General features: G+C 54.7%; 1 protein-coding gene across 1 annotated transcript in view; it reads left to right on the forward strand.

Moving 5' to 3' along the window:
* LOC137306338 (pecanex-like protein 3) overlaps positions 1-27,486 on the forward strand; it is a 63,570-nt gene that overhangs the window by 17,338 nt on the left and 18,746 nt on the right. The window contains 16 exon segments of the mRNA XM_067975485.1: positions 1,310-1,406; positions 2,775-2,910; positions 4,878-5,038; positions 7,309-7,462; positions 8,401-8,433; positions 9,215-9,386; positions 10,999-11,109; positions 12,424-12,515; positions 14,066-14,175; positions 15,273-15,378; positions 17,170-17,262; positions 20,636-20,696; positions 20,699-20,785; positions 23,547-23,688; positions 24,687-24,868; positions 27,155-27,320. Coding sequence (XP_067831586.1) covers positions 1,310-1,406; positions 2,775-2,910; positions 4,878-5,038; positions 7,309-7,462; positions 8,401-8,433; positions 9,215-9,386; positions 10,999-11,109; positions 12,424-12,515; positions 14,066-14,175; positions 15,273-15,378; positions 17,170-17,262; positions 20,636-20,696; positions 20,699-20,785; positions 23,547-23,688; positions 24,687-24,868; positions 27,155-27,320 — 1,903 coding nt within the window.

Below are 27,486 nucleotides of genomic sequence, written 5' to 3' on the forward strand. Positions count from 1 at the left end.
TTTATCAGCATCCGTCTCTTCAAAATCTGTTGCTTCTTTTGTAGCTCTTCAATCGGCCTTTGCAGTGTCTTAAGATTGTAGTGTGGAGTATATTTTTCTTTAAAAATCTCTCTCTCGGCCTCACCACCCCAGCCTAGGGAAAGGGATAAATCCATTCAGCTTTTGATTTCCATAGAATTTACAACACAGAAACAGGCCATTCGGCCCAACTGGTTTATGCTCCACACGAGCCTCCCCCCAGTTTACTTCATCTCACCCTATCAGCATATGCTTCTATTCCTTTCTCCCTCATGTGTTTATCGAGCTGCCCCTTAAATGCATCTATTCTATTCGCCTCAACTATTCATTCCTTGTGGGAGCGAGTTCCACATTCTCACCACTCTCTGGGTAAAGATGTTTCTCCTGAATTTCCTATTGGATTTATTAGTGACTATCTTATATTTATGGCCCCCTAGTTCTGGTCTCTCCCACAAGTGGAGACATCTTCTCTCCGTCTACCCTATCGAAACCCCTTCATAATTTTAAAGACCTCTATCAGGTCACCCCTCAGCCTTCTCTTTTCTAGAGAAAAGAGCCCCAGCCTGTTCAGCCTTTCCTGATAAGTTATAACCTCTCAGTTCTGGTATCATCCTTGTAAAATCTTTGCTATCCTTTGGACCGTCCCTCCCTCCAGCTATGGTGCCGGATGAGTGCCTACCTTGACCAAAGGCAAGATTCAGCTTGGTTGTGACACCTTCTGCAGCCGAATAGCCTGCTACCGCTCGGTGTCTAGACTCGCACGTGAAAGACAGCGGCTAGGTGAGGTAACGGGAGGGCTGCGGGGCTGTACCCCCCCCCCCCCCTCCCCACTCCAGAGTTTGGGGGAAGGGAGGAGAGGAGTGTGATGAGGGAGAATTCTACCCCATCGAGGACGCACACTCCTATATACTCGGTGAATTCCAGATTATCACGACTTCCATCTCCTTGCATAAGGAAGTCTGAAACCGTGCTGATGGGATGGAGGGAACAAGTTAAAGATGTACAAAGGTGGGTAAGATGGAGTTAGGATACAGATCAGCCACGATCTAATTGAATGGCGGAACAGGCTCGAGGGGCTGAATGGCCTCCCCCTGTTTCTATGTTAGATGAAGTGGGACGCTGCTTATTTTAAAGCTCTTTTTTTTTCCCGATCACTTACAAGCACGTCTTAACACCTGGACCTCAAGATTTTAGCTGAGTCTTAACCTCCCACTTAACTACTGATCCTTCTCTCTTTGTTTTTTTTCCTCCTACTGACCTGTGCCGTTTCCTCCCCGTCTCTTTTCTCCAGGGATCCGTAGGTCCTACACCTTTGGCCCAGCGGGAGGTGGCTACGAGAATCCAGTGGGGCAGCAAATGAGCCTGGAACACATCTCCAACAACGCATGGCAAGTTAACCTGGGCACCCACGTTTCCTTCCCCCCCCCCCCTCCTCCCCCCACAGCGTTCCCACATCGCCGCGGGAGAGCGAGCTCTCCCGTTTTATACAGCACCTTATCTCTCCCTCGGGACGTCCCAGAGCGCTGCACAGCCAGCAGGTTGCTTCTGAAGTGTTGCGGATGCAAATGCAGAAGCCAGCGGGTGCACAGCAAGATCCCACAAACGTGGGGCCGATCCGTCAATCTGTTGGTCGAGGGTGGAACGTTGGCCAAGGACCCCCCGGCGAACTCTTTCTCTTCCCCCCCCCCCCCCCCCCCCCCCGCCCTCGAATAGTGACCGTCGGATGTTTTACCTGAACAGACAGACGGGGCCTCGGTTTAACGTCTCATCTGAAAGATGGCCCCTCCGAGCAGAGCAGTGCTCCCTCAGTACTGGCACCGGGAGTGTGGGCCTAGATTGTGTGGGCTCCAGTCTCTGGAGCAGGACTTGAACCCACGACCTTCCAACTCCCAAGGGGAGAGTTAGACCGACTGAGTCAGTCTCTGATTCCTTAGGCAGGGTCGTTGGGATGGAGTAGAGGCCGATTTTCCCCCCTCGCATTTTGCCCGACTTGTCCGAGGATGTGAGTACGGGAGCAGGGATGTCTTACTGCAGTTATAACAGGGCCTTGGTGAGACCACATCTGGAGTATTGTGCGCAGTTTTGGTCTCCTTATCTGAGGAAGGATGTCCTTGCCATGGAGGGAGTGCAACGAAGATTTACCAGACTGATTCCTGGGATGGCAGGACTGACGTATGAGGAGAGATTGCGTCGACTAGGCCTATATTCACTAGAGTTTAGAAGAATGAGAGGTGATCTCATCGAAACATATAAAATTCTAACAGGACTAGACAGACTAGATGCAGGAGGATGTTCCCGATGGCTGGGGAGTCCAGAACCAGGGGTCACAGTCTCAGGATACGGGGTATGCCATTTAGAACCGAGATGAGGAGAGATTTCTTCATTCAGAGGGTGGTGAGCCTGTGGAATTCACTACCACAGAAGGCAGTGGAGGCCAAGTCATTAGATGTATTCAAGAAGCAGATAGATATATTTCTTAATGATAAAGGGATATGGGGAGAAAGCGGGAACAGGGTACTGAGTTAGACGATCAGCCATGATCATTTTGAATGGCGGAGCAGCCCCGAAGGGCCGAATGGCCTACTCTTGCTCCTATTTTCTATGTTTCTATGTCCCTGGCCTTGGAATGTGAGATGCGCTCACTTGTGTGCAGGGAGTGGGAAAGGCTCCATTCCCTCCATCCACACAGTTTATATGTTCGATAATCTGTGGGATATTAATTGCAGATTTTCCTTCCTTTTTTTTCGGGGATCTAGGGATCACCATTCCCACTCTTCCAGCTTCACCTCGGCAGATGTTCCGGAGGGAATGCCAGCGCTGTCTCTCCTCCAGCCCCGTCCGGTGGTGCTCCAGGGAATGCAGGTCCGTAGGGTGCCGTTGGAAATTCCTGAGGTAACAACAGTATCCCCGGTTGAATAGACGCTTTTTTTTTCCTCCTCTCTCTCCTCTTCTGAAGGTGCCGACACTCGCTGAGGCCCCCTGTGTCCCGCAGCATTCCCGGCACCCGGCCCAAAGTGGCCCTCTTACGTTTGTGAGCCAGCCGGGCTATTTGACTGTGTGGGGCATCGCGGCTGAGCCCCGGTCCCACCATCCGCTTGTGCACTTTTCAGCAGGTGTCGCTGGACAGTGATTAGCACAGGTACCCTTGCCGTTACAGTAGCTTATGACTGCTCGCTCTGTGGGTTGAGAGCATCTGGTACAGTACTAAAGGAGGGTCCCTGCCCCTGCTATTGCGATGTTGGGCGGGGACAGTTTGGGGCTCAGCTCTGCGTTTTCCAGGGCTAAATAGCCCGCTGACACTAAATTATAGGAAGACGTGCATTTATATAGCGCCTTTCGCAAGCTCAGGTCGTCCCAAAGTGCTTTACGGACAATGAAGTGTAGTTACTGTTCTAATGTAGGAAACGCGGCAGCCAATTTGCGCACAGCAAGATCCCACAAACAGCAATGTAATAATGACTAGATCATCTATTTTTAGTGATTGTTGGTTGAGGGATAAATAATGGCCCCAGGGCACCGGGGAGAACTCCCCCCTGCTCTTCATCCCATAGTGGCCGTGGGATCTTTCATGTCCGCCTGAGAGGGGCAGACGGGGCCTCTGTTTAATGTCTCATCCGAAAGACGGCACCTCCGACAGTGCATCATTCCCTCGGTTACTGGCACTGGGAGAGTCGGCCTGGATTATGGGCTCAAATCTCTGGAGTGAGGACTCAAACTCTCAACCTTCTGACTCGGAGGCGCGAGAGAGAGAGAGAGAGAGTCCCACTAAGTCACGGCTGACGCAATCAATTCCCTGACCCGGAAGGCCCAGGTGCGAATCCCATGTGATTTAAAAAAAAGACATTTCGAAAGAAGGAACTCCCATTTATACAGCTCCTTTCACGACCTCGGGACGTCCCAAAGCGTTTCACCACCAATATAAAACTTTTGGGTGATGTGCCTTGTAACAGAGACCTGTCTAGTCGAGCAAAGTGACCGTCTGTCATGTTGTCGGATTTGTGGGGGGGTGGCTGTCTCTCCATCCCTCTCCCTGGCCACTGTCCGAGGCTGAACCAGACCCTTTGCAACCTTGGCGAGCTATTTGACCCTGAGATGAGCTTCCGACCCCATGCCCTCTCCACCTCCGTAACATCGCCCGTCTCCGCCCCGCCTCAGCTCATTTGCTGCTGAAACCCTCACCCATGCCTTTGTTACCTCGAGACTCAACTATTCCAATGCTCCCCCATCTTCCACCCTCCATAAACTTGAGCTCATCCAAAACTCTGCTGCCCCCCCGTATCCTATCTCGCACCGAGTCCCGTTCTCCCATCACCCCCCCGCGCTCGCTGACCTACATCGGCTCCCGGTCCGGGAACGCCTCGATTTTTAAAATTCTCATCCTTGTTTTCAAATCCCTCTGTGGCCTCACCCCCCCCCCCACCCACTTCCTTTCCCTGTAACCTCCTCCAGCCCAACAACCCTCCGAGATCTCCGCGCTCCTCCAATTCTGGCCTCTTGCACATCTCCCGATTTCCATCGCTCCACCATTGGCGGCCGTGCCTTCAGCTGCCTGGAGCCCTCAGCTCTGGAATTCCCTCCCTAAACCTCTCCGCCTCTCTCTCTCCTCCTTTTCAGGCACTCCTTAAATCCCACCTCTTTAACCGAGCTTTTGGTCACCTGTCTTAATATCTCCTTATGTGGCTCGGTGTCAAATTTTGCCTGATTCACACTCCTGTGAAGCCCCTTGGGACGTTTTACCACGTTAAAGGCGCTATCTAAATGCAGGTTGTTGTCTCTCTCCCTTTCCCGTCTCGCCCCAGGGTAATGTGTGAAGTGCAGTCAGTCGCCTCACCTCACCTGTTTTTATTTTAAATTTCCAGTTGGACTTTCTGGATCAGGAATCTCTACACGAGTCCCAGGAGAACACGCTAATGATCGAAGAGAAGAGCAGAAACAAGCAGTACTACAAGTTCTGGCTGCTGCCTTGGACGTGGATGTGTATTCGTTACGACCGACTGGCTCTGCTGGCCTTACTGGACAGGTTCGACATGAAAAGGGAGATTGTAAATCTCTGGAGACGTGTCCCAGTCAAAACCTTTCCCGGTGTTTATGATACCAGTAGCTGGTATCCCCAGAATGCTGCGAATTTAAAAACTGCGGCATCGCTGTGATTTAAAAGGGCAGTGTTCCCTCCATTTATTATCCACTGGTTTTCCACTTGTGGGGAATACAGACTGAATTCGATTTTCCCCTCCAAGGCACCAGTGCGAATCCCATGGAATAAAAAACAGATTTGTCTTGTTCACCTGTGACTATACTTCAAAAATTTCTACGTTGGCTGTAAAGTGCTTTGGGACATCCTGAGGTCGTGAAAGACACCGTATAAATGCAAGTTCGGATCATGGAAATTTACGGCGCAGAAGGAGGCCATTCAGCCCACTGTGTCCATGCTGGCCGAGAAAGAGCTATCCAGCCTAATCACACTTTCCAGCTCTTTATCTGTAGCCCTGTAGGTTACGGCACTTCAAGTGCACATCCAGGTACTTTTTAAATGTGATGAGGATTTCTGCCTCTCCCACCCTCTCAGGCAGTGAGTTCCAGACCCCCACCACCCTCTGGGTGAAAAAAATTCTCCTCAGCTCCCCTCTAATCCGTCTACCAATTACTTTAAATCTATGCCCCCTGGTTATTGACCTCTCTGCTAAGGGAAATAGGTCCTTCCTGTCCACTCTCTTCTGGGCCCCTCATCATTTTATACACCTCAATTAAATCTACCCTCAGCCTCATCTGTTCCAAAGAAAACAACCCCAGCCTATTCAATCTTTCCTCATAGCTAAAATTCTCCAGTCCTGGCAACATCCTCGTAAATCTCCTCCGTACCCTCTCTAGTGCAATCACATCTTTCCTGTAATGTGGTGACCAGAACTGTACGCAGTACTCTAGCTGTGGCCTAACTAATGTTTTATACAGTTCTAGCATAACCTTCCTGCTCTTACATTCTATGCCTCAGCTAATAAAGGAAAGTATCCCATATGCCTTCTGAACCACCTTATCTACCTGTCCTGTTACCTTCAGAGATCTGTGGACATGCACTCCCAAGGTCCCTCTGTTCCTCTACACCTCTCAGTATCCTCCCATTTATTGTGTACTCCCTTGCCTTGTTTGCCCTCCCCAAACGCACTACCTCACACTTCTTTGGATTGAATTCCATTTGCCACTTTTCTGCCCACCTGACCAGTCCATTGATATCTTCCTGCAGTCTACAGCTTTCCTCCTCACTATCAACCACAGGACCAACTTTCGTATCATCAGCAAACTTCTTAATCGTGCCCCCTATGTTTAAGTCTAAATCATTGTTATATACCACAAAAAGCAAGGGAAGTTCTTTCTTTCCAATGACCTGGGAACTGACCCAGGTCTGGGTTTTAAAAAAAGCCTTGCATTTATATAGCGCCTTTGACGACCTCAGGCCGTCCCAAAGCGCTTTACAACCAATGAAGTACTTTTTGAAGTGTAGTCACTGTTGTAATGTAGGAAACGCTACAGCGAATTTGTGCACAGCAAGATCCCACAAACAGCAATGTGATAATCAAATCATTTTTTTTTAAGTGATGTTGGTTGAGGGATAAATATCGGCCCCAGGACACCAGGGAGAACTCCCCTGCTCCTCTTCCAATAGTGGCCGTGGGATCTTTTACGTCCGCCCGAGAGGGGTAGACGGGGCCTCGGTTTAACGTCCCATCCGAAAGATGGCGCCTCCGACAGTGCGGCACTCCCTCAGTACTGGCACTGGGGAGTGTCGGACTGGACTATGAGGCTCAAGTCTCTTGAGTGGGGGGGGGCACAGAGCACTGGTAAACTCTACCCGGTGTTGTGTCCAGCCGGGAGCAGCCCTGCCCGTCGGCGCGTCGACCTGCAAGGTTACCCGGAGCAGAGCGAGGAGGATCCCAGGCCCAAGTGTCCGTTCTACCCCCCCCCCCCCCCCCCCACGCTGGGCAGGCTGGTTCATCAGTCACCTGGAGTCTGACTCAGCCGTTGAATGAGCCTGTTGCACAAGGCTGACTGTGCTGGGGATGTAGCCTTGGACCCAGTTTCAAATCACCCCCCCACCCCCAAAAAAAGTCCCCGCTTTCTGTAGGGTGGGAAAGAAAAATCAGCACTTCAATTGGTGAACCCAAGACCCAGGAATTTGTATTTCCACCATTTTCTGTTAGTTTCTGATCCTCTTTCCCCGCCCGCCCGCCCTCTCCCCTCTCCCCCCTTCCCCACCCCTTGGTTTAAAACCTGTTTCCTTTCCGGTTCCTTTTACAGAAACCGCCAGGCCTGCGAGAACGTGGTCGCTGTCAGCCTGGCTGCGCTGGTCGCTTTCCTGGGCTTCATGCTGCTGCTCGAGGGCTTCTTCCGGGACATCTGGGTGTTCCAGTTCTGCCTGGTCATCGCCAGCTGCCAGTACTCACTACTGAAGGTACCGTCTGACTCGTGATAGATCCCAACTCCCTACCTGCCACTAGCACCGTTAGTGAACTTGCACTCACAACAACAATCTGCATTTATATAGCGCCTTTAACGTAGTAAAACGTCCCAAGGGGCTTCACAGGCGCGATTATCGAACAAAATTTGACACCGAGCCACATGAGACATTAGGACAGGTGACCAAAAGCTTGGTCAAAGAGGTAGGTTTTAAGGAGCGTTAAAGGAGGAGAGAGAGAGAGGCGGAGAGGTTTAGGGAGGGAATTCCAGAGCTTAGGGCCCAGGCAGCTGAAGGCACGGCCGCCAATGGTGGAGCGATGGAAATCGGGGGATGCTCAAGAGGCCAGGATTGGAGGAGCGCAGAGATCTCGGAGGGTTGTCGGAGGTTCCAGAGATAGGGAGGGGGTGGCGAGGGCCACGGAGGGATTTGAAGACAAGGATGAGAATTTTAAAATCGAGATCGCTGCGCTCCTCCAATTCCGGCCTCTTGCGCATCCCCCGATTTCCTTCGCTCTACCATTGGCGGCTGTGCCTTCAGCTGCCTGGGCCCTAAGCTCCGGGAACCAATGTAAGTCAGCGAGTGCAGGGGGTGATGGGTGAACGGGACCTGGTGCGAGTTAGGATACGGGGGCAGCAGAGTTTAGGATGCCCTCCTATTCATCGATGAGAACAGTGATTTCGTAACATACAACCTGCCGTGACCAATTGCGCAAATTTCTGCTTGCTGATCTCGCTGCCGTTTTTCACGATTAACCAGAAGAGCGTGAAGATGCTGGTTTCTGGGCAGTCTCTGAGTCCGTGTGGTGACGGTTCTCCCACGGTGCCGTTCGGTAGGGAGTTCCAGGATTTTGACCCAGCGACGGTAAAGAAACGGCCGATTTATGTCCGAGGATTAGTCGCCAGTCTGACTGTTGTGTGTTTTTGTTTTTTCAGAGTGTTCAGCCAGATGCAGCCTCTCCGATGCACGTGAGTAATGCAAGTTTAAAAATAAAAGAAAGACTTGTATTTACACAGCGCCTTTCATGACCTCAGGACGTCCCAAAGCGCTTTACAGCCAATTAAGTACTTTTGAAGTGTAGTCACTGTTGTAATGTAAGAAACACGGCAGAAATTTGCGTACAGCAAGATCCCACAAATAGCAATCTGATAATGACCAGATCATCTGTTTTAGACGTTGTTTGAGGGATAAATATCGGCCCCAGGACATCGGGGAGAACTCCCCTGCTCTTCTTCCAATTGTGGCCGTGGGATCTTTTACTTCCTCCCGAGAGGGGCAGACGGGGCCTCGGTTTAACGTCTCATCCGAAAGACGGCACCTCCGACAGTGCAGCACTCCCTCAGTACTGGCAGTGGGTGTGTCGGCTTGGATTATGGGGCTCAAGCCTCTGGAGCGGGGGCTCGAACCCACGACCTTCTGTCTCTGAGGCGAGAGAGAGAGAGACCCACTGAGCTTGACACCTCTTCAGACTGAGGCGATAACGTGAACAGTTTACAGAATCATTACAGCCGATGCCTTCGAGCCCAGTACCTCCTCGGCCTTCCACGATACCATTCCTACTGCCTTTTCCCCCCCCCGTTACACCGACTCGCATTTCTAATTGTGTTGTTAAGGTCCGGGATGTTCCTGGGGAGATCTAGCTGTGGAGAAGGGATGGGTGGGTCGGGTCGCCCAGAGTGAGGGTCCCCTCACGGAGGGGGGAGGGGGCTGTCGAGTTGTCCCGTGACTGATCTGATGTGTTTTCCACAGGGACACAACTGGATCATTGCGTACAGCCGGCCTGTCTACTTCTGCGTGTGCTGCGGGCTGATCTGGCTCTTCGATTTTAGCAGCCAGGACAACCACCTCCATCCCATCAGCCTGTATGGAATCACTCTCTTCTCTGCCCAGTCTTTTGCCTACGCCCGGGACGTGGTGATCGGTGAGTTTTAAGAGAGTTTCCCCTCTCCCTCTCGTGCCGGATCTCCCCCTCTCTCCCATTGTATTGTGTGTCCGGTGGTCGTCCCCTTTCACCCGGTCCGAAATCAACCCAGGCGTTTAACCGAAAAGGCAGATTTGTGTGCGGGAGTTTGCACGAATTCTTGGCCCCCAGTTTGGCCCCTCTCTAGTGAAAACTAACTAGTAGGAACGATTAGAGAGAGGATCAGAGCTTCCAGACCACCGGTGCAGCTAGCAAGCTACTCCCTAGGCCCCCACTTCAGTACCATTGGAACAGGAGGAGGCCATTCAGCCCCTCGGGCCTGTTTCGCCATTCAATTCAATCATGGCTGATCTGTATCCTAACTCCATTTATCTAAGAAAAATCTATTGATCTCAGTCTTGAAAGCTCCCCCAGCATCCACAGCTTTTTGGGGGAAGAGAGTTCCAGATTTCCACCCCCCTTTGTGTGAAGAAGTGCTTCCTGATATCACCCCTGAATGGCCTGGCTCTAATTTTAAGGTTCTGCCCCCTTGTTCTGGACTCCCCCCACCCAGAGGAAATAGTTTCTCTCTATCTACCCTATCAAATCATTTTAATATTTTAAATACTTGGATTAGATGACCCCTCAACCTTCTGTAATGGAGGGAATACAAGCCAAGTCTCGGCAACCTGTCCTCATAATTTAACCCTTTCAGCCCTGGTATCGTTCTGGTGAATCTGCGCTGCACGCCCTCCAAGGCCAATATATCCTTCCCGAGGGGCAGCGCCCAGAACTGAACACAGTATCTCCAGGTGGGGTCTGACCAGGGCCCACTCTTTCCTTCCTCTGCCAGTGTTTAATTATACATTTTTAGAGACTGTATTTACTGATAGCAAAGGCCTATCTCTCCATAACATCCCATAATTTTTCACACACACCCACAAAACCCCCTTGCCAGTTCTCATTTTTTTTTCAATTTTTACGTCTCAATGTCAACAATGTCATCAGGATGTCTAGGCCTCGGAGAGGGTGCAGAGGAGATTTACCAGAATGGTGCCAGGGATGAGGGACTTCAGTTATGTGGAGAGACTGGAGAAGCTGGGATTGTTCTCCTTGGAGCAGAGAAGGTTAAGGGGAGATTTAATCGAGGGGCTCAAAATCATGAGGGGTTTTGATCGAGTAAATAAGGAGAAACTGTTTCCAGTGGGAGGAGGGTCGGTAACCAGAGGACACAGATTTAAGATAATCGGTGAAAGAACCAGAGGGGGAGATGAGAATGTTTTTTACGCAGCGAGTTGTTCTGATCTGGAATGCGCTGCCTGAAAGGGCGGTGGATGCAGATTCAATAATGACTTTCGAAAGGGAATCGGATAAATACTTGAAAAGGAAAAATTTGCAGGGCTAATGGGGAAAGAGCAGGGGGGAGTGGGACTAATTGGATAGCTCTTTCAAAGAGCCGGCACAGGCTCGATGGGCTGAATGGCCACCTCCTGTGCTGTCAGATTCTATGATTGTGTCCACTTTTAACGGAGACGGGGATTCAGTCCCCGGGCCGCTCGCTGGACCTCTTCTGATCTTGACCCTGGGGGTGTGACGACTTTGTTCTTTAAAATGTTTCTGGTTTTGCTTGCAGTTTTCACACTCTGTTTCCCAGCCATCTTCCTCTTCGGGCTCTTGCCTCAAGTCAACACTTTCTTCATGTACCTGTTGGAGCAGCTGGACCTGCACGCCTTTGGGGGCACCGGTAGGTCGAGAGGGGCCCGTCGACTTGGCTCAAACATGGCCTTGTACTGAATGTGTTTGTTTCTGTTGCTGTGGGTGTTCCTGGTGCAGGGCAGCTCTCTCCCACACTCTCTGAAACAAGTCCCTCCGCCTCGGGTAGGGGACTGGAGGCAAGATCGAAGTTATTCAGCTGTGAGTGGGAGGGGGGCTCTCCTGACTGGGACTAGGCCCTGGGGGGGAGAGGGGGGGGGCTCCCCTGACTGGGACTAGGCCCTGGGGGGGGAGAGGGGGGGCTCCCCTGACTGGGACTAGGCCCTGGGGGGGAGAGGGGGGGGGCTCCCCTGACTGGGACTAGGCCCTGGGGGGGAGAGGTGGGGGCTCCCCTGACTGGGACTAGGCCCTGGGGGGGAGAGGTGGGGGCTCCCCTGACTGGGACTAGGCCCTGGGGGGGAGAGGTGGGGGCTCCCCTGACTGGGACTAGGCCCTGGGGGGGGAGAGGTGGGGGCTCCCCTGACTGGGACTAGGCCCTGGGGGGGGAGAGGTGGGGGCTCCCCTGACTGGGACTAGGCCCTGGGGGGGGAGAGGTGGGGGCTCCCCTGACTGGGACTAGGCCCTGGGGGGGGAGAGGTGGGGGCTCCCCTGACTGGGACTAGGCCCTGGGGGGAGGGGGGCTCTCCTGGCTGGGACTAGGCCCTGGGGGGGAGCAGGTGGGGGCTCCCCTGACTGGGACTAGGCCCTGGGGGGAGGGGGGCTCTCCTGACTGGGACTTGGCCCTGGGGGGAGGGGGGCTCTCCTGACTGGGACTTGGCCCTGGGGGGGAGAGGGGGGGGCTCCCCTGGCTGGGACTAGGCCCTGGGGGGGAGAGGGGGGGGCTCCCCTGACTGGGACTAGGCCCTGGGGGGGGAGAGGGGGGGCTCCCCTGACTGGGACTAGGCCCTGGGGGGGAGAGGGGGGGCTCCCCTGACTGGGACTAGGCCCTGGGGGGGAGAGGGGGGGCTCCCCTGACTGGGACTAGGCCCTGGGAGAGGGGCATTGATGGGGCCCTCTTCCGATTATGTCGGCTGTCTTTTAGTGGGGGTTGGGGGGTGATGGAGGGGATGGGGGTCTTGACCGGTTGTTGCAGAATCAGCGGCTCTTGAGGTACGAGTTGGGGAGGGGGTTGAGAGAGCCCAAGTGCAGCTCACGGGTGCTGACACGCCAAGGACACGCAACTGCCACGTGAGCCCAGAGCCGACTGACTGGACTTCACGCTCGCTTGTTTTGTTTTCATATGAAGTGGGTGAGGTTGGGACCTGGGTCCCCGGGACTGACTCGCTCCGTCTCGTCCTCTTCACAGCCACAACCAGCCCCGTGTCCGCATTTTACAGCTTCGTCCGCAGTCTACTGGTCGCTGCCCTCCTCTACGGATTCTGCTTTGGGGCCGTGAAGGTAGGTGGGGAGGGGACGTGGGGCCGGGGTGGCGTGGGGAAGGTAGGTGGGGAGGGGACGTGGGGCCGGGGTGGCGTGGGGAAGGTAGGTGGGGAGGGGACGTGGGGCCGGGGTGGCGTGGGGAAGGTAGGTGGGGAGGGGACGTGGGGCCGGGGTGGCGTGGGGAAGGTAGGTGGGGAGGGGACGTAGAGCCGGGGTGGCGTGGGGGAGGGAGGGAGGGAGGGGACGTGGGGCCGGGGTGGCGTGGGGGAGGGAGGGATGGAGGGAGGGGATGTGGAGCCGAGGGAGGGAGGGTGGGTGGGGTCGGTGAGGGAGAGAAGGAGTGAGTGGGCCCAGTGCGAGTCTGATCGAAGCATTAATAGAAGGCCCTTAGCCTGTTTGTACCGTACAGGGGTCCGCAGTCAGCTCCCCCAATGGCCCAGTGCTTAAACGTACCACGCTGCTGTGACCCTGAGCCCTACAGAGCAGGAAGCCCCCACCCCAGTCCCGTTCTCAGTTGATGAACTATAATTGATGCAGTCCCCTCCTGTCTGTGTTGATACGGATCGAGATTAGCCCGCTCGGAGTGGACGGCAAAACTACTGTGCGATGTACATACAAAGCAAGGTCATGGATTCTCTCCGGGTCTCCATCCCTGGATCCGGATTCTCTCCACCCCTGGATCCCACCACTCCCCCCACTCCCTGGGCCTCCATCCCTGGATCCCGACTCTCCCTTTTGCTCCAGAGTCGTTCCCCGCGGCCTCGATTCGTGAAGTGTTGCCTGTCTCTGTTATAGAGCTAATCGAATCAAGAGCTTTGGTGGGGGAGGTGGGGCAAATAAAGAACATTGAAGATGGCAAAGCTTCCACCCCACCCCCCGCCCCCCAAATAACCCGGAATACCCAACGCACCTAATGTGCTATAAGGGACGCCTCAGTGGTTGATTTTGAATGGTTAGTGTCGTTTGCCCGATATAGGCGGCTGTCAGTGATGATCGAGGGCAGTCTAAGTGGTGGGGACCGTATCAGCACTCCTGGGTTAGAAGTAGGGTGGGAAACCTGCTCCTCATCTCCATCCAGTGACCCCTGTTGATAAATGCACGTGGGTGAGCGTCACGGAAGGTCAGGATCAAGCTCGAGGGGCTGAATGGCCGACTTCTGTTCCTGTGTAGTTCTGACCCGAGCCCCCTCCTGTTTCTATACACAGAGTTTCCATACTGGTTAATGATTTAAAGTATCAGACAAAGAGATTTCCCAGCGTCTCGCTGGGTTCATCTCGATGCCCCACATGTTCCCTGGGCGTACTCTGTACCCACACGTACCAGCTCTGCAGCAGGTCACGTAACCCAACCCCTGTCCTGCGAAACAGTGGGGAGATCCCAGTGGACTGCGTCCAAGATGGCGTCTTAGAAAAGGGAATTGGATCATGACTTGAAAAGGAAAGCATTTTCAGGGCTATGGGGGTGGGACTAATTGGACAGCTCTTTCGTCGGGCCGCCAGAGGCACGATGGGCCGATTGGCCACCTGCGCTGTACGATTCTCTTTCTCTCACCTCTCTCCTCTCCGCAGGTTCCCTGGGAAGCCCAGCACGTGCCAGTTCTGTTTTCTGTCTTCTGTGGCCTTCTAGTTGCCCTCTCGTACCACCTCAGCCGACAGAGCAGTGATCCCACTACCCTCTGGTAAGTGTGGTGGGGTGGTCGACTTTACCGTAGAGTGACTGCAGTGAGAATGGGGTTGCTCGTTCGAACTTCCAAAAGCGAGGACTCGTGCTCGCAATCCATGCTGACAGCCCCCGCCCTGGGAGTGCTGCCTTGTTGGAGGTGTCATTCTTTGGGTGAGGTGTTTACCCAAGGCGCCAACAGATTGGGCATTAAAACTGCAGCTGGGGTGGGTTGGTACCCTAGCTGGACAAGCCGCCTCCTTCAGCCGTGGCTCGGTGCGTGGGCCTCTCTCTCTCTCTCTCTCCCCTCTGAGTCAGGAGGTCGTGGGTTCGAGCCCCCACTCCAGAGACTTGAGCACAAAATCCAGGCCGGCACTCCCAGAGGGAGTGCTGCGCTGTCGGAGGTGCCGTCTTTCGGATGAGACGTTAAACTGAGGCCCCGTCTGCCCCCCTCAGGTGGACGTAAAGATCCCACGGCTGCTATTGGCAGAAGAGCAGGGGAGTTCTCCCCGATGTCCTTGGCTAGTATTTATCCCTCAACCAACTTCTCATTGTTTGTGGGATTTTGCTGTGACTACATTTCAAAAGTACTTCATTGGCTGTAAAGTACCTTTGGGACGTCCTGAGGTTGTGAAAGGCGCTATATAAATGCAAGTCTTTCCTTTTTAAACAGAGGTGCTGCAGCACCGCCTCTGGTGGGAGGGTATAATTACAGGTTGGCATGTTTACATAGGCAGTTCCCATTATAAATGGGAACATACAGGGTATTGGAGGGTTACACACTTGAGCAGCGGGGTATCCCTGGGGTTGGGGAGCTGGGTGAAAGTACAGTGGGTAGTGGGTCCGAGCCTCCCGGACGCGGGAGCAAGACTCGAGTCTTGGGTGGACTTTGGGCTTTATTGACCCCTGAGGCAGTGCAGGAGGAGCTTCAACGAAGGAGGGGGTGTCCCAGGGGCCCCTGGTGGGGGGGGTGGAGGGACAGTGTGTCCAAGAGTGTCGGTGGATGGAGGGCTGAGGGTGAAGCCATCGCTGTTGGTTCCTTACTGAGGGACTGCTGATCATTAACTCTCTCTCTCTTTCCCCCCCCCCCCCCCCCCCCCATTCCAATGGTTCTAGGTCCTTGATCCAGTCCAAGTTCTTTCCTCAGATGGACAATCGAAACCCTGAGGATCCACTGCTGGAAGTCCAGGATCCACTGCTAGGAGCTCCGTGGTAAGTGTTAGTCGGTACAGCACAGGAGGAGGCCGTTCGGTCCATCGAGCCTGTGCCGGCTCTTTGAAAGTCCTCAATCAGCGGGGCGGGTCTGAGTGGGACTCTCTTCTCCTCCCGTCGCTGAGCGCTGCTGTCATTGCGTCTCGGTCGATGTCCTGTCGGTCACTGAGACAGGACAGTCCCCTCATCGGTGCCTCCCTCTCCCTGGGCTGGGGGGGGGAATTAACCCTGCCTTCCCCTCTCCTGATCACTGCCCATGTCGGTGGAGGCAGGCCCAGGCTTGGCTACGATGCTCCACGCGGTGGAATAGCTCGCCGCCGTGCGCTGACTGGGATTACACGTGAAGAATGGACACTTGGGGCGAGGGCTGGGTATGGGGGAGTTTACTGGGTTTGGGGTGGGGGGGGTTACTGGGGTGGGGAGCTGTGCTGGGGGGGGGGGAGCTGTGCTGGGAGGGGGGGTTACTGGGGTGGGGAGCTGTGCTGGGAGGGGGGGTGACTGGGGTGGGGAGCTGTGCTGGGAGGGGGGGGTGACTGGGGTGGGGAGCTGTGCTGGGAGGGGGGGGGGTTACTGGGTGGGGAGCTGTGCTGGGAGGGGGGGGGTGACTGGGGGGGGAGCTGTGCTGGGAGGGGGGGGTTACTGGGGTGGGGAGCTGTGCTGGGAGGGGGGGGGTGACTGGGGTGGGGAGCTGTGCTGGGGGGGAGGGGTGACTGGGGTGGGGAGCTGTGCTGGGAGGGGAGGGGTGACTGGGGTGGGAGCTGTGCTGGGAGGGGGGGGGTGACTGGGGGGGGGAGCTGTGCTGGGAGGGGGGGGGTGACTGGGGGGGGGAGCTGTGCTGGGAGGGGGGGGGTGACTGGGGGGGGAGCTGTGCTGGGGGGGGGGGTTACTGGGGTGGGGAGCTGTGCTGGGAGGGGGGGGTGACTGGGGGGGGAGCTGTGCTGGAGGGGGGGGGTGACTGGGGGGGGAGCTGTGCTGGGGGGGGGGGTTACTGGGGTGGGGAGCTGTGCTGGGAGGGGGGGGTTACTGGGGTGGGGAGCTGTGCTGGGAGGGGGGGGTTACTGGGGTGGGGAGCTGTGCTGGGAGGGGGGGTTACTGGGGTGGGGAGCTGTGCTGGGGGGGGAGGGGTGACTGGGGTGGGGAGCTGTGCTGGGAGGGGGGGGTTACTGGGGTGGGGAGCTGTGCTGGGAGGGGGGGGTTACTGGGGTGGGGAGCTGTGCTGGAGGGGAGGGGTGACTGGGGTGGGGAGCTGTGCTGGGAGGGGGGGGGTTACTGGGGTGGGAGCTGTGCTGGGAGGGGAGGGGTGACTGGGGTGGGGAGCTGTGCTGGGAGGGAGGGGTGACTGGGGTGGGGAGCTGTGCTGGGAGGGGGGGGGTGACTGGGGGGGGGAGCTGTGCTGGGAGGGGATTACCGGGATGGGGGCCGTAACCCAGCACGAGTTGGAGACTTTGTTGGGGGGAGGAGGAGAGAACGAAAGAAACAACTGCATATGAAACCATTGGACGGAGGTGGGAGGGGTTCCTGCAGCAACCTGACTCGGGAGTGGATCCGACTCCTCCCCCTTGGTCCCTCGGACTGCTGCATGCCCCACTCCCCCTCCCTCCGTTCCCTGACATTCTATGCTTCCTGTCCACCTCCGAGGCATCTGTTCACACAAGCAGTGCACTCCTCCCTGCCCATGTTACTCCGCTCCGTCCTACTCCTGTCCCAATACCCAGAGTCTCCCGTCGGCACTGCAGTAAGTACCCGGTGCCCGGCTCGTACTGTTTATAATCTGTTGTCTCGATTTTCCCCCCTCCTCTAGCGAGAGATCCTTCACTCAGACCTGGTCATGTGCCCGGTGATCGCCATTATAACCTTTGCAATCAGTGCCAGTACGGTGTTCATCGCACTTCAGGTGAGCTTTCAGATCATCTCCTCGAATCTCACTCAATGTGGGGAGATCAGGTAGCAGGTATCGGTGAGAGGCCACACATCGTGTGTAATACCAGTACCAGTGACACACCTGTCCCCACCAGTACTGTACCCCAGTGTTATACAGTGACAGACCTGTCCCCACCAGTACTGTACCCCAGTGTTATACAGTGACAGACCTGTCCCCACCAGTACTGTACCCCAGTGTTATACAGTGACAGACCTGTCCCCACCAGTACTGTACCCAGTGTTATACAGTGACAGACCTGTCCCCACCAGTACTGTACCCAGTGTTATACAGTGACAGACCTGTCTCCACCAGTACTGTACCCCAGTGTTATACAGTGACAGACCTGTCCCACCAGTACTGTACCCCAGTGTTATACAGTGACAGACCTGTCCCCACCAGTACTGTACCCCAGTGTTATACAGTGACAGACCTGTCCCCACCAGTACTGTACCCCAGTGTTATACAGTGACAGACCTGTCCCCACCAGCACTGTACCCCAGTGTTATACAGTGACAGACCTGTCCCCACCAGTACTGTACCCCAGTGTTATACAGTGACAGACCTGTCTCCACCAGTACTTACCCCAGGTTATACAGTGACAGACCTGTCCCCACCAGTACTGTACCCAGTGTTATACAGTGACAGACCTGTCCCCACCAGTACTGTACCCCAGTGTTATACAGTGACAGACCTGTCCCCACCAGTACTGTACCCCAGTGTTATACAGTGACAGACCTGTCCCCACCAGTACTGTACCCCAGTGTTATACAGTGACAGACCTGTCCCTACCAGTACTGTACCCCAGTGTTATACAGTGACAGACCTGTCCCCACCAGTTCTGTACCCCAGTGTTATACAGTGACAGACCTGTCCCCACCAGTACTGTACCCCAGTGTTATACAGTGACAGACCTGTCCCCACCAGTTCTGTACCCCAGTGTTATACAGTGATAGACCTGTCCCCACCAGTACTGTACCCAGTGTTATACAGTAACAGACCTGTCCCCACCAGTACTGTACCCCCGTGTTATACAGTGACAGACCTGTCCCCACCAGTAATGTACCCCAGTGTTATACAGTGACAGACCTGTCCCCACCAGTACTGTACCCCAGTGTTATACAGTGACAGACCTGTCCCCACCAGTACTGTACCCCAGTGTTATACAGTGACAGACCTGTCCCTACCAGTACTGTACCCCAGTGTTATACAGTGACAGACCTGTCCTCACCAGTTCTGTACCCCAGTGTTATACAGTGACAGACCTGTCCCCACCAGTACTGTACCCCAGTGTTATTCAGTGACAGACCTGTCCCCACCAGTACTGTACCCCCGTGTTATACAGTGACAGACCTGTCCCCACCAGTACTGTACCCCAGTGTTATTCGGTGACAGACCTGTCCCCACCAGTACTGTACCCCGTGTTATACAGTGACAGACCTGTCCCCACCAGTACTGTACCCCAGTGTTATTCGGTGACAGACCTGTCCCCACCAGTACTGTACCCAGTGTTATTCGGTGACAGACCTGTCCCCCACCAGTACTGTACCCCAGTGTTATTCAGTGACAGACCTGTCCCCACCAGTACTGTACCCCAGTGTTTAAACAGTGACAGACCTGAGAATGGATAAAATGAAGCTGAAGGGACTGATGCTGGGCGGGTGTAGTTCCCTGGCTGTTCAGATCTCATTAAAGCTCATGTAGAATGACTGAGCATCGTGTGCTGCAGTAATTATATTGTCAGCCGCGGCTCAGTGGGGGTCGCACTCTCTCGCTCTGTCTGAGTCAGAAGGTCGTGGGTTCGAGCCCCCACTCCAGAGATTTGAGCACAAAATCCAGGCTGACATCCCAGTGCTGAGGGAGTGCTGCACTTTCGGGGGGGTGCTGAACCGAGGCCCCATCTGCCCCCTCAATGGGCGTTAAAGATCCCACTATTGGAAGAAGAGCAGGGAGTTCTCCCTGTGTCTGGGGCCAATATTTATCCCTCAACCAACATCACTTTAAAAAAAGTGACTGGTCATTATCACAGTGCTGTTTGTGGGACCTTGCTGTGCGCAAATTGTCTGCCGCGTTTGTATACAGGACAGCAACTGCCCTTGATAGTAATTTGTTGGGCATCAAGCACTTTGGGACGCCCTGATCAGGCTCGATTTATAAATGCCAGTGAACGGTCCTTTGGTTGGCGGGCCACAAGGGACAGACTGAGCTGATGGGCTTGCAGTGCTGTTTAATCGCCACCAGACGGAGCCCCAGTCTGTAGACGGCTCACTTCAGCCGGTGTCTCAGGTGGGTTCAAATCTCCCATCCGCTGTAAACCAGCCACTTTACCGTGGGGCCTGCTGAAAAAGACCAGTGGGAAACAACGAAACGTTTTCACACCGCAGAATACCAACACCAGAGAGCTTCTCCATAAGGATTTTAATCTTGTGCCCTGTGTAAGGGACGGGCAAGATAAGTTTGCAGCGGGGTGTAATGTCGCCACAAAAGCGGGCAGACGCCCGCTCACTAAAATGGAGGCCGGGTGAGAAGTGAGCAGACTGCGGGCCGCCTGGCTGTGTGCCAGTGTCCCGAGAGCAGTCACTGCGCCGAGCCGATCCTGGGTTTAAGTTTGTCTTTAGCGCTTTATGCATTTGTTGGGGAGGGCTGGTGTTTATACAGCGTTTCGGTCACCTCTCTCCGTCTCCCCACAGCCTTTCTCGCCCAGCGAGTGACCTTTTGAACTGCAGTCGCCGTTGTTCTGTCGACCGGCGCGGCAGCCATTGCGCACCAGCAGCATCTGGAGTCAGCAGTGAGAGCGATCCCCGGTTACTCTGTTTTATTTTAGGCGTTGGTTGTGGGGTAAATATTGGCCGCAGGACACCCGGGGAGAACTCCCCTGCTCTTCTTCGATAGTGTCCGTGGGATCTTTTGCATCCACTTAAACTGAGGCCCTGTCTACCCTGTTCAACGCCTCATCTGAAAGACGGCACCTCCGACAGTGCAGCGCTCCCTCCGTACTGGCACCCGGGAGTGTCGGCCTGGATTATGGGCACAAAGTTCTGGAGCGGGGCTCGAACCCACGACCTTCGGTTCCAGTCGCCGGGGGCCGATTGTAGCGTTTCCCATTGAGCTTGAAGCAGCTGGACTCAGGCTGAGATTGGATTCTAGGCCCTTCCTGGCCTGTACCTGCCGACACTGGGCGCCTGCAGCGGGAGCATGTTCTATGTCGGTGAGTGTAAGAGTTACCCCAGACAGTGGAGCGAACGACTGCTCTGGCTGACCTGGGACGTCCTGCTGTCTCTTCTGCTCTCACGTTCTCTTGTTTTTCTTTTCCCCCCCCCCCCCCCCCCCCCCCCCTCTGTCTGCACAGCCGGTCCTGAGTTACGTGCTGTACGCCCTAGCCGGCCTGGTTGGCTTCCTGACGCACTATCTCCTCCACAGCTCCGGAAGCAGCTCCCATGGTGCTGCCTCTCCCACCCGATGCTGAAATCCAGAGAGTACAGCCAGTTCGAGGTCAGGGGTGAGTACAGTCACTGCCGTGTGTGTGTGTGTGTGTGTGTGTGTATTAGGGATTGTAATGAACCCCTTGTGTGCGAGTGTCGGGGAGATTGCCCCATTGGGTAACTGCACTGCCTGGCCTGCTATTACCCCACCGGCACCCAGTTTGATCACTGCTCTGTGCTGAGTGTGTTGTGACAGGTTGCAATGAGGTTACTTCCTTGTGTTGGTTCCCGCACTGCCCGACACAAACCCAGTCTGCCAGGATTTGGTGCTTAATACCAATTGACGTCTGCACCTTTCTATCCTCCGACCTTCCTCTAAGTGATGTACGATACAGAGTAGTGCTGATTCCTCAGTTGCTGGGGGTCGACGCCGATGGGTCTGGAGTCAATGTTGAGGACTCCCAGGGTCACTGCGTCCCCCAGCCTCTGGTGGCTCTCTCCTGCCAGTGGGACCGGACATACCCAGGGATGGTGATGGGAGGAGTCTATGATTCTGATAGGTATGATTGATTCGGAGAGTGTCGGCTGTTGCTTTGACTAACGTGTGAGGGAGCTCTCCAAACCTGGGCACCAGTTCCCAGATGTTAGTGAGGAGGACTTTGCAGGTGGCCTGAGCTGAGGTTACCTTGGTCTTTTCCTGATATGATGCCTTGCGAACGTCAATCCAACACATTTCCTTATTGAACTTTGTAACAATTGCTTTGTAACCAGGACAATTCAGGGGAAATTGAGTGAACCACATGGTGTGGGATCGGAGTCCCATGTGGGCCCGAGCTGGTAGATCGCCATCTCTGAATTAGAACCAGCCGGCAGCTTTCATGGTCACTTTTTTTCTGGGTGGAAGATTTATTGAGTCCAATTTCACGGCTTGCCAGACACTGGATTCCTAATCCAGTTCCATAACACTAGGCTACCGTTCTGGTACAGAGACCTCCTGATCTGCTCTCGCCCCCCACTGAGCTAGTTCTCCCGGCCTCTCCCTTCCCGTCACCCCCTGTATCTCCCTGCCCTTCACCACCGTGGACCTGTGCCTACCTGTCTTGCCGGCGTATCTGCAGCTTCTTTCTCCTGTTAACTACCTCTACAGGTCCCCCTGAGACAGGCCGTTCAGGCCCAAGCCTCTTCTCTTCCCCCCCCCCCCCACGACCAGTGATCATTTGAAGCTGTCCTACTGCACTGCCTCCCAGGCCCAGTTGTGACCATCTTGGAGTCACCAGGTGACTCCTCTAGTTGTTTTTAAAACTTTTCCGGTTTTCGAGATTAATATAAAATATTTGAACGTTCGGCTGCTTTTTAGTTCCCGTCCAAAAGGGAAGTTTGTTGGAGTTGCCGTGTGCTGCTTCACGCATTATCTGCAGACTTCCTGCTGCTGCCCTTGTTCCCTCCTGCTATTTAAAGGGCTGGTCAGTGACTGACTGGGAGCAGGCAGTGCATTAAAACTTCCCCTTCTGAGCACTGGGGGAAGGGAAGGTTAGCACAGAGAGACAGTGGGTTGTGGGCTGTGTTGCTTCCTCCTTCCATGTCTCGGTGAGGGTGGGGGGAGGGTGGTGTTCAGTACTAAGTGACAGTAAGATGGGTCTTGTCTCGTCTCTCTCCGACTGATTATAGCAGCAGTATAATGACGATAAAAGAACACGGTCCATCACCATTACCTGTACCTATTGTACAGGGATAAGGGGAGACAGCCCATCACCATTACCTGTACCTAACGTACAGGGATAAGAGAACACAGCCCATCACCATTACCTGTACCTAACGTACAGGGATAAGGGGAGACAGCCCATCACCATTACCTGTACCTAACGTACAGGGATAAGGGGACACAGCCCATCACCATTACCTGTACCTAACGTACAGGGATAAGGGAGACAGCCCATCACCATTACCTGTACCTAACGTACAGGGATAAGGGGACACAGCCCATCACCATTACCTGTACCTAACGTACAGGGATAAGGGGACACAGCCCATCACCATTACCTGTACCTAACGTACAGGGATAAGGGGACACAGCCCATCACCATTACCTGTACCTAACGTACAGGGATAAGAGAGCACAGCCCATCACCATTACCTGTACCTAACGTACAGGGATAAGAGAGCACAGCCCATTACTATTACCTGTACCTAACGTACAGGGATAAGAGAGCACAGCCCATCACCATTACCTGTACCTAACGTACAGGGATAAGGGGAGACAGCCCATCACCATTACCTGTACCTAACGTACAGGGATAAGGGGAGACAGCCCATCACCATTACCTGTACCTAACGTACAGGGATAAGAGAGCACAGCCCATCACCATTACCTGTACCTAACGTACAGGGATAAGAGAGCACAGCCCATCACCATTACCTGTACCTAACGTACAGGGATAAGAGAGCACAGCCCATCACCATTACCTGTACCTAACGTACAGGGGATGAATGCCAATTAATCTGTTCCTTGGTGGTGGTTGAGGGGAGATCCCCCCCCCCTGCTCTTCCTTGAACAGTGCCGAGGGATCTTTTACACCTGAGAGGGCAGACGGGGCCTCTGTTCAGCGTCTCATCCGAAGGACGGCCCGTCTGACTGTGCAGCGCTCGCTCAGCAATGCACCGGGATATATGACGATATCCTATGTAAACCAACAGGGACCAGTAAGTGAGGGGGGGGTGGGGGTGTGGGAGTGGGGGGTCTCTGGGTGACTGACCGGCCTCTTGTGAAGTGGCCGTGTGGGGGACGGTGTGCGACTGGCAGGTGACCTGTGTGCTGTGCTTGCTCCCCCCCACTCCCAGATGCAGCGCAGCTGATGTGGTTTGAGAAAGTCTACGCCTGGCTCCAGTGTATGGAGAAATATTTCATCTACCCCGCCGTCATCCTCAACGCACTCACCACGGACGCCAGTGCTGTCAGCAGCCGACACAAGCTGGGCAAATAGTGAGTAACATCGGGGGCGGAGGGTGGGGGGGCGTTCCGCTCGGCCTGGTTAAGAATGGGGGGAGGGGGATGGTGGGGGGGAGCCTAGGGAACACGGGCAGGGAATCTTTCCGTCTGTAAACGGCGACGGGCTGGGGTTCGTGTCCCACTGTCGCACCACCAGTTACCCTCTCGACAGGCCGTGACTTGTCACGGGGGCAATGCTGCACTCCCCCAGCGCCGCACTGGTGTCACCGGGGCTGCCCGACGTGGGAAGCCTTCCGCTCCCAGCGCTTCACGTCCTTCACCTCGATCGCCGGGTTCAGGGCCCGTGTGGTGTCAGCCTTGGCTCAGTGGGTGTCACTCTCGACCCTGAGTCGGAAGGTCGTGGGTTCGAGCCCCCACTCCAGAAACCTGAGCCCCATAATCCAGGCCGACACTCCCCGGTGCCAGTACTGAGGGAGTGCTGCACTGTCGGAGGTGCCATCTTTCGGATGAGGCGTTAAACCGAGGGCCTCGTCTGCCCCTCTCAGGTGGATGTAAAAGATCCCACGGCCACTATTGGAAGAAGAGCAGGGGGGAGTTCTCCCCGGCGTCCTAGGGCCCAATATTTATCCTCAACCAACATCATTAAATAACAGATCATCTGGTCATTTATCACATTGCTGTTTTGTGGGATCTTGCTGTGCGCAAATTGGCTGCTGCGTTTCCCACATCACGCTTCAAAAAGTACCACGTTGGCTGTAGAGCGCTTTAGGACGTCCCGAGGTGGTGAAAGGCCCTGTTTAAAATGGGAGTCCTTCTCTTGACGTGCCGTGACCTGTCACGTGGGCGGTGCCGCTCTCCTCGGCCCTGCGCCGGGGTCACCGGGCGCTCGCGGCGGGGAAGCGCTCCGTTCCCTCGATCGGGGGAGGGGGGGGTGCGAGTGAGGGCGGGCATGAGGGGGTGGGAGGTTTCGTGATGAAAGCTAATCGGTTTGCGTGACCTCCCCCTCCCACCACCCCGCCTTTCTCTTGCAGTAGCGACCCGCTGTTTATAACGGTGGCCGGGATGAAGCTCCTCCGCTCCTCCTTCTGCAGCCCGTGCCATCAGTACGTGACCCTCAGCTTCACCGTCCTCTTCTTCCGCTTCGACTACAGCCACTTCTCCGAGACCTTCCTGCTCGATTACTATTTCATGTCCGTCCTCTGCAGCAAGGCAAGTTACAAAAAAAAAACACCCCCCGCCCCGGGACGTGTCCGCGGATCACCGGAATGTCAGCAGGGAATTTATCCCACGACCAACTCCGCTTTCTTAAAAAAAGAACACAACACGCAGGTTCTTTGGTTTATCTCTGTGGGATCTTGCTGTGCGCAGGAATATCTCCAACCAGAGTTGTCAACTCTAATCGAGCAGGCCCAAGCCTGATCTCGGGCCAGTTAGAGGCCTGTCCCTATATCCATTGAAAAGGGGCGTATCTCCTCAAGGAAGGGATTGACGTAATCTTTTTTTTTAAAAAAAAAGAAAGCCTGGTCAGATCGCATCTGGAGCACCGTGTTCAGTTCTGGGCACCGCAGCTCAGGAAGGATATATTGACCTCGGAGGGAGTGCAGTGTAGAGTCACCAGCGTGTTACCAGGGCTCCCAGGGTTAGATTATGAGAGATTACATAAACTAGACTCGTATTCCCTGGAATATAGAAGGTTAAAGGGGTGATTTGATTGAGGTTTTCCGGATTTTGAAAGGAATTGATAGGGTGGATAGAGAGAAACTTTTTCCGCTGGTGGGGGGAGTCTAGGAACAGGGACAGAACCTTAAAATCAGAGCCAGGCCATTCAGGGGAGAAGTTCGGAAACACTTCTTCTTCACACAGGGTGGTAGGAGTGGGGAACTCTCTCCCACTAAAAGCAGTAGATGCCAGCTCATGAATCATTTTAAACCTGAGATCGATAGATTTTTGCTCGCTAAGGGTATTAAGGGATATGGAGCCAAGGGGTCAGGATGCAGATCAGCCAATGAACGGTGGAACAGGCTCAAGGGGCTGAATGGCTCCCTCCTGTTCCCATGTCCCTCGTCCTCCATCTCTTGCGGTCGATGCTGAGTATTGCCTGGGGAGGGATGGGGGGGGGGAAGGGGTGGGGGGGGAGGCGAAATTGGTGAGCAATTGCTGGGTTAGTGCGTGAACGGCCAGTTCTGTGCGGCCCCTCTCCCACCGAGGGAGACCAGAGGCGAGCGAGGGAGAGGTTCGCTGCAGAGCCCCGGTCTCCGGAGGCCCGTTGGATGCGACCTTTGAACCCGTCGCAGACACATGCCGCACTGGCTCGCCCACCCCAGCCCCCATCGGTGGCCCGTTGCCTCTATTCAAAGGCCGAGACCCCCCCCCCCACGTCTCCTGAATGCAGCCTCGAGCCGAACAGCTCCTCGCCCCCCCCCCCCCCCCCCCCAAGAGTGGGTGGAGTTGGACCCCTCTTGTCGCTCGAATGCAGCCTCGCCCCTTGGATTTATGCGGGGCTGATCAGCTCAGAGAGGAGGGGTTGAAGGCTTAAATTATGAGGACAGGTTGCAGAAACTGGGCTCGTATTTCCCTCGAGTCTAGAAGATTAAGGGGTGATCCAATCGAGGTGCTTAAGATGTTTTAAAGGAGTTGATATACCAGAGGAAAGAGTTTCTCTCTGAGGGAGTCCAGAACAAGGGGGCAGAACCTTAAAATTAGAGCCAGGCCGTTCAGGGGTGATGTCAGGAAGCACTTCTTCACACACAGGGGGGTGGAAATCTGGAACTCTCCCCAAAACGCTGTTGAGGCTGGGGTCAATTGAAAATTTTAAACTGAGATTGATGTATGTTTTGTTAGGCAAGGGTATTCAGGGTTACAGAACACAAGGCCCTTAGGTGGAGTTAAGGTACAGATCAGTCATGATCTGATTGAATGGCGGAACTGGCTCGAGGGCTGAATGGCCTATGTTCTGGGTTGAAAGGTCCAGATGGGTGACTTGCTCCGAGCGCAGGCCAGGGGTGAATCTTCCCGCGCACTATTCCTGCTGGACGTCGTCACGTTGCTGAAATACCCCAACAAGCTGCCCTCGACAGTGTGCTGGCAGACACCGAGCACTTTAACTGTGCCGAGAGGCAGCTGAGGTTCGTCGCGGCCCAGGACCAGTTCCTGTGGTCTGAGATAGTTGCCTCAACTCGCTCCTAGTAATGGAACTCGTGCTGTACCTGCCCTGGGAGTGTCTGACGGGACAGTGTAGAGGGAGCTTTACTCTGTATCTAACCCGTGCTGTACCTGCCCTGGGAGTGTTTGATGGGACAGTGTAGAGGGAGCTTTACTCTGTATCTAACCCGTGCTGTACCTGCCCTGGGAGTGTTTGATAGGGCCGCACTAATATCTCCCTCTTCGAACTCCTCCAAGGAAGTTCCTCACAGGACTCCTGACAAGCAGAAGATGGGCGTTCTCTGTGTTCAGCTGTGTGTTGGGTGTGTAATGCTGACTCTGCCTTCCTCCTTTCCAGCTCTGGACTTGCTGTACAAGCTGCGTTTCGTACTGACGTACATCGCCCCTTGGCAAATAACGTGGGGCTCCGCGTTCCACGCCTTTGCACAGCCGTTTGCCGTTCCTCGTATCCTTTCATTTCCACCAACGCCAGTAGTTAGTAAGTCAAAACGGTTTCCGCTAAGGTGAACCTGTTCAGTCAATGTATGCTCGGGGTCAGAGGACATCAATGGCAAATCAATGAGAATTAAATTGGGAGCAGGAGAAGCCTCTTTACTCAAGAGTGAGAAATGTTTCCAATTATCTGCACTCAATTGGAAATTTCAAAACTGAGATTGATGGATTTTTGTA

This window comes from Heptranchias perlo, chromosome 43, assembly GCF_035084215.1.
Source record: "Heptranchias perlo isolate sHepPer1 chromosome 43, sHepPer1.hap1, whole genome shotgun sequence".
Taxonomy (NCBI): domain Eukaryota; kingdom Metazoa; phylum Chordata; class Chondrichthyes; order Hexanchiformes; family Hexanchidae; genus Heptranchias; species Heptranchias perlo.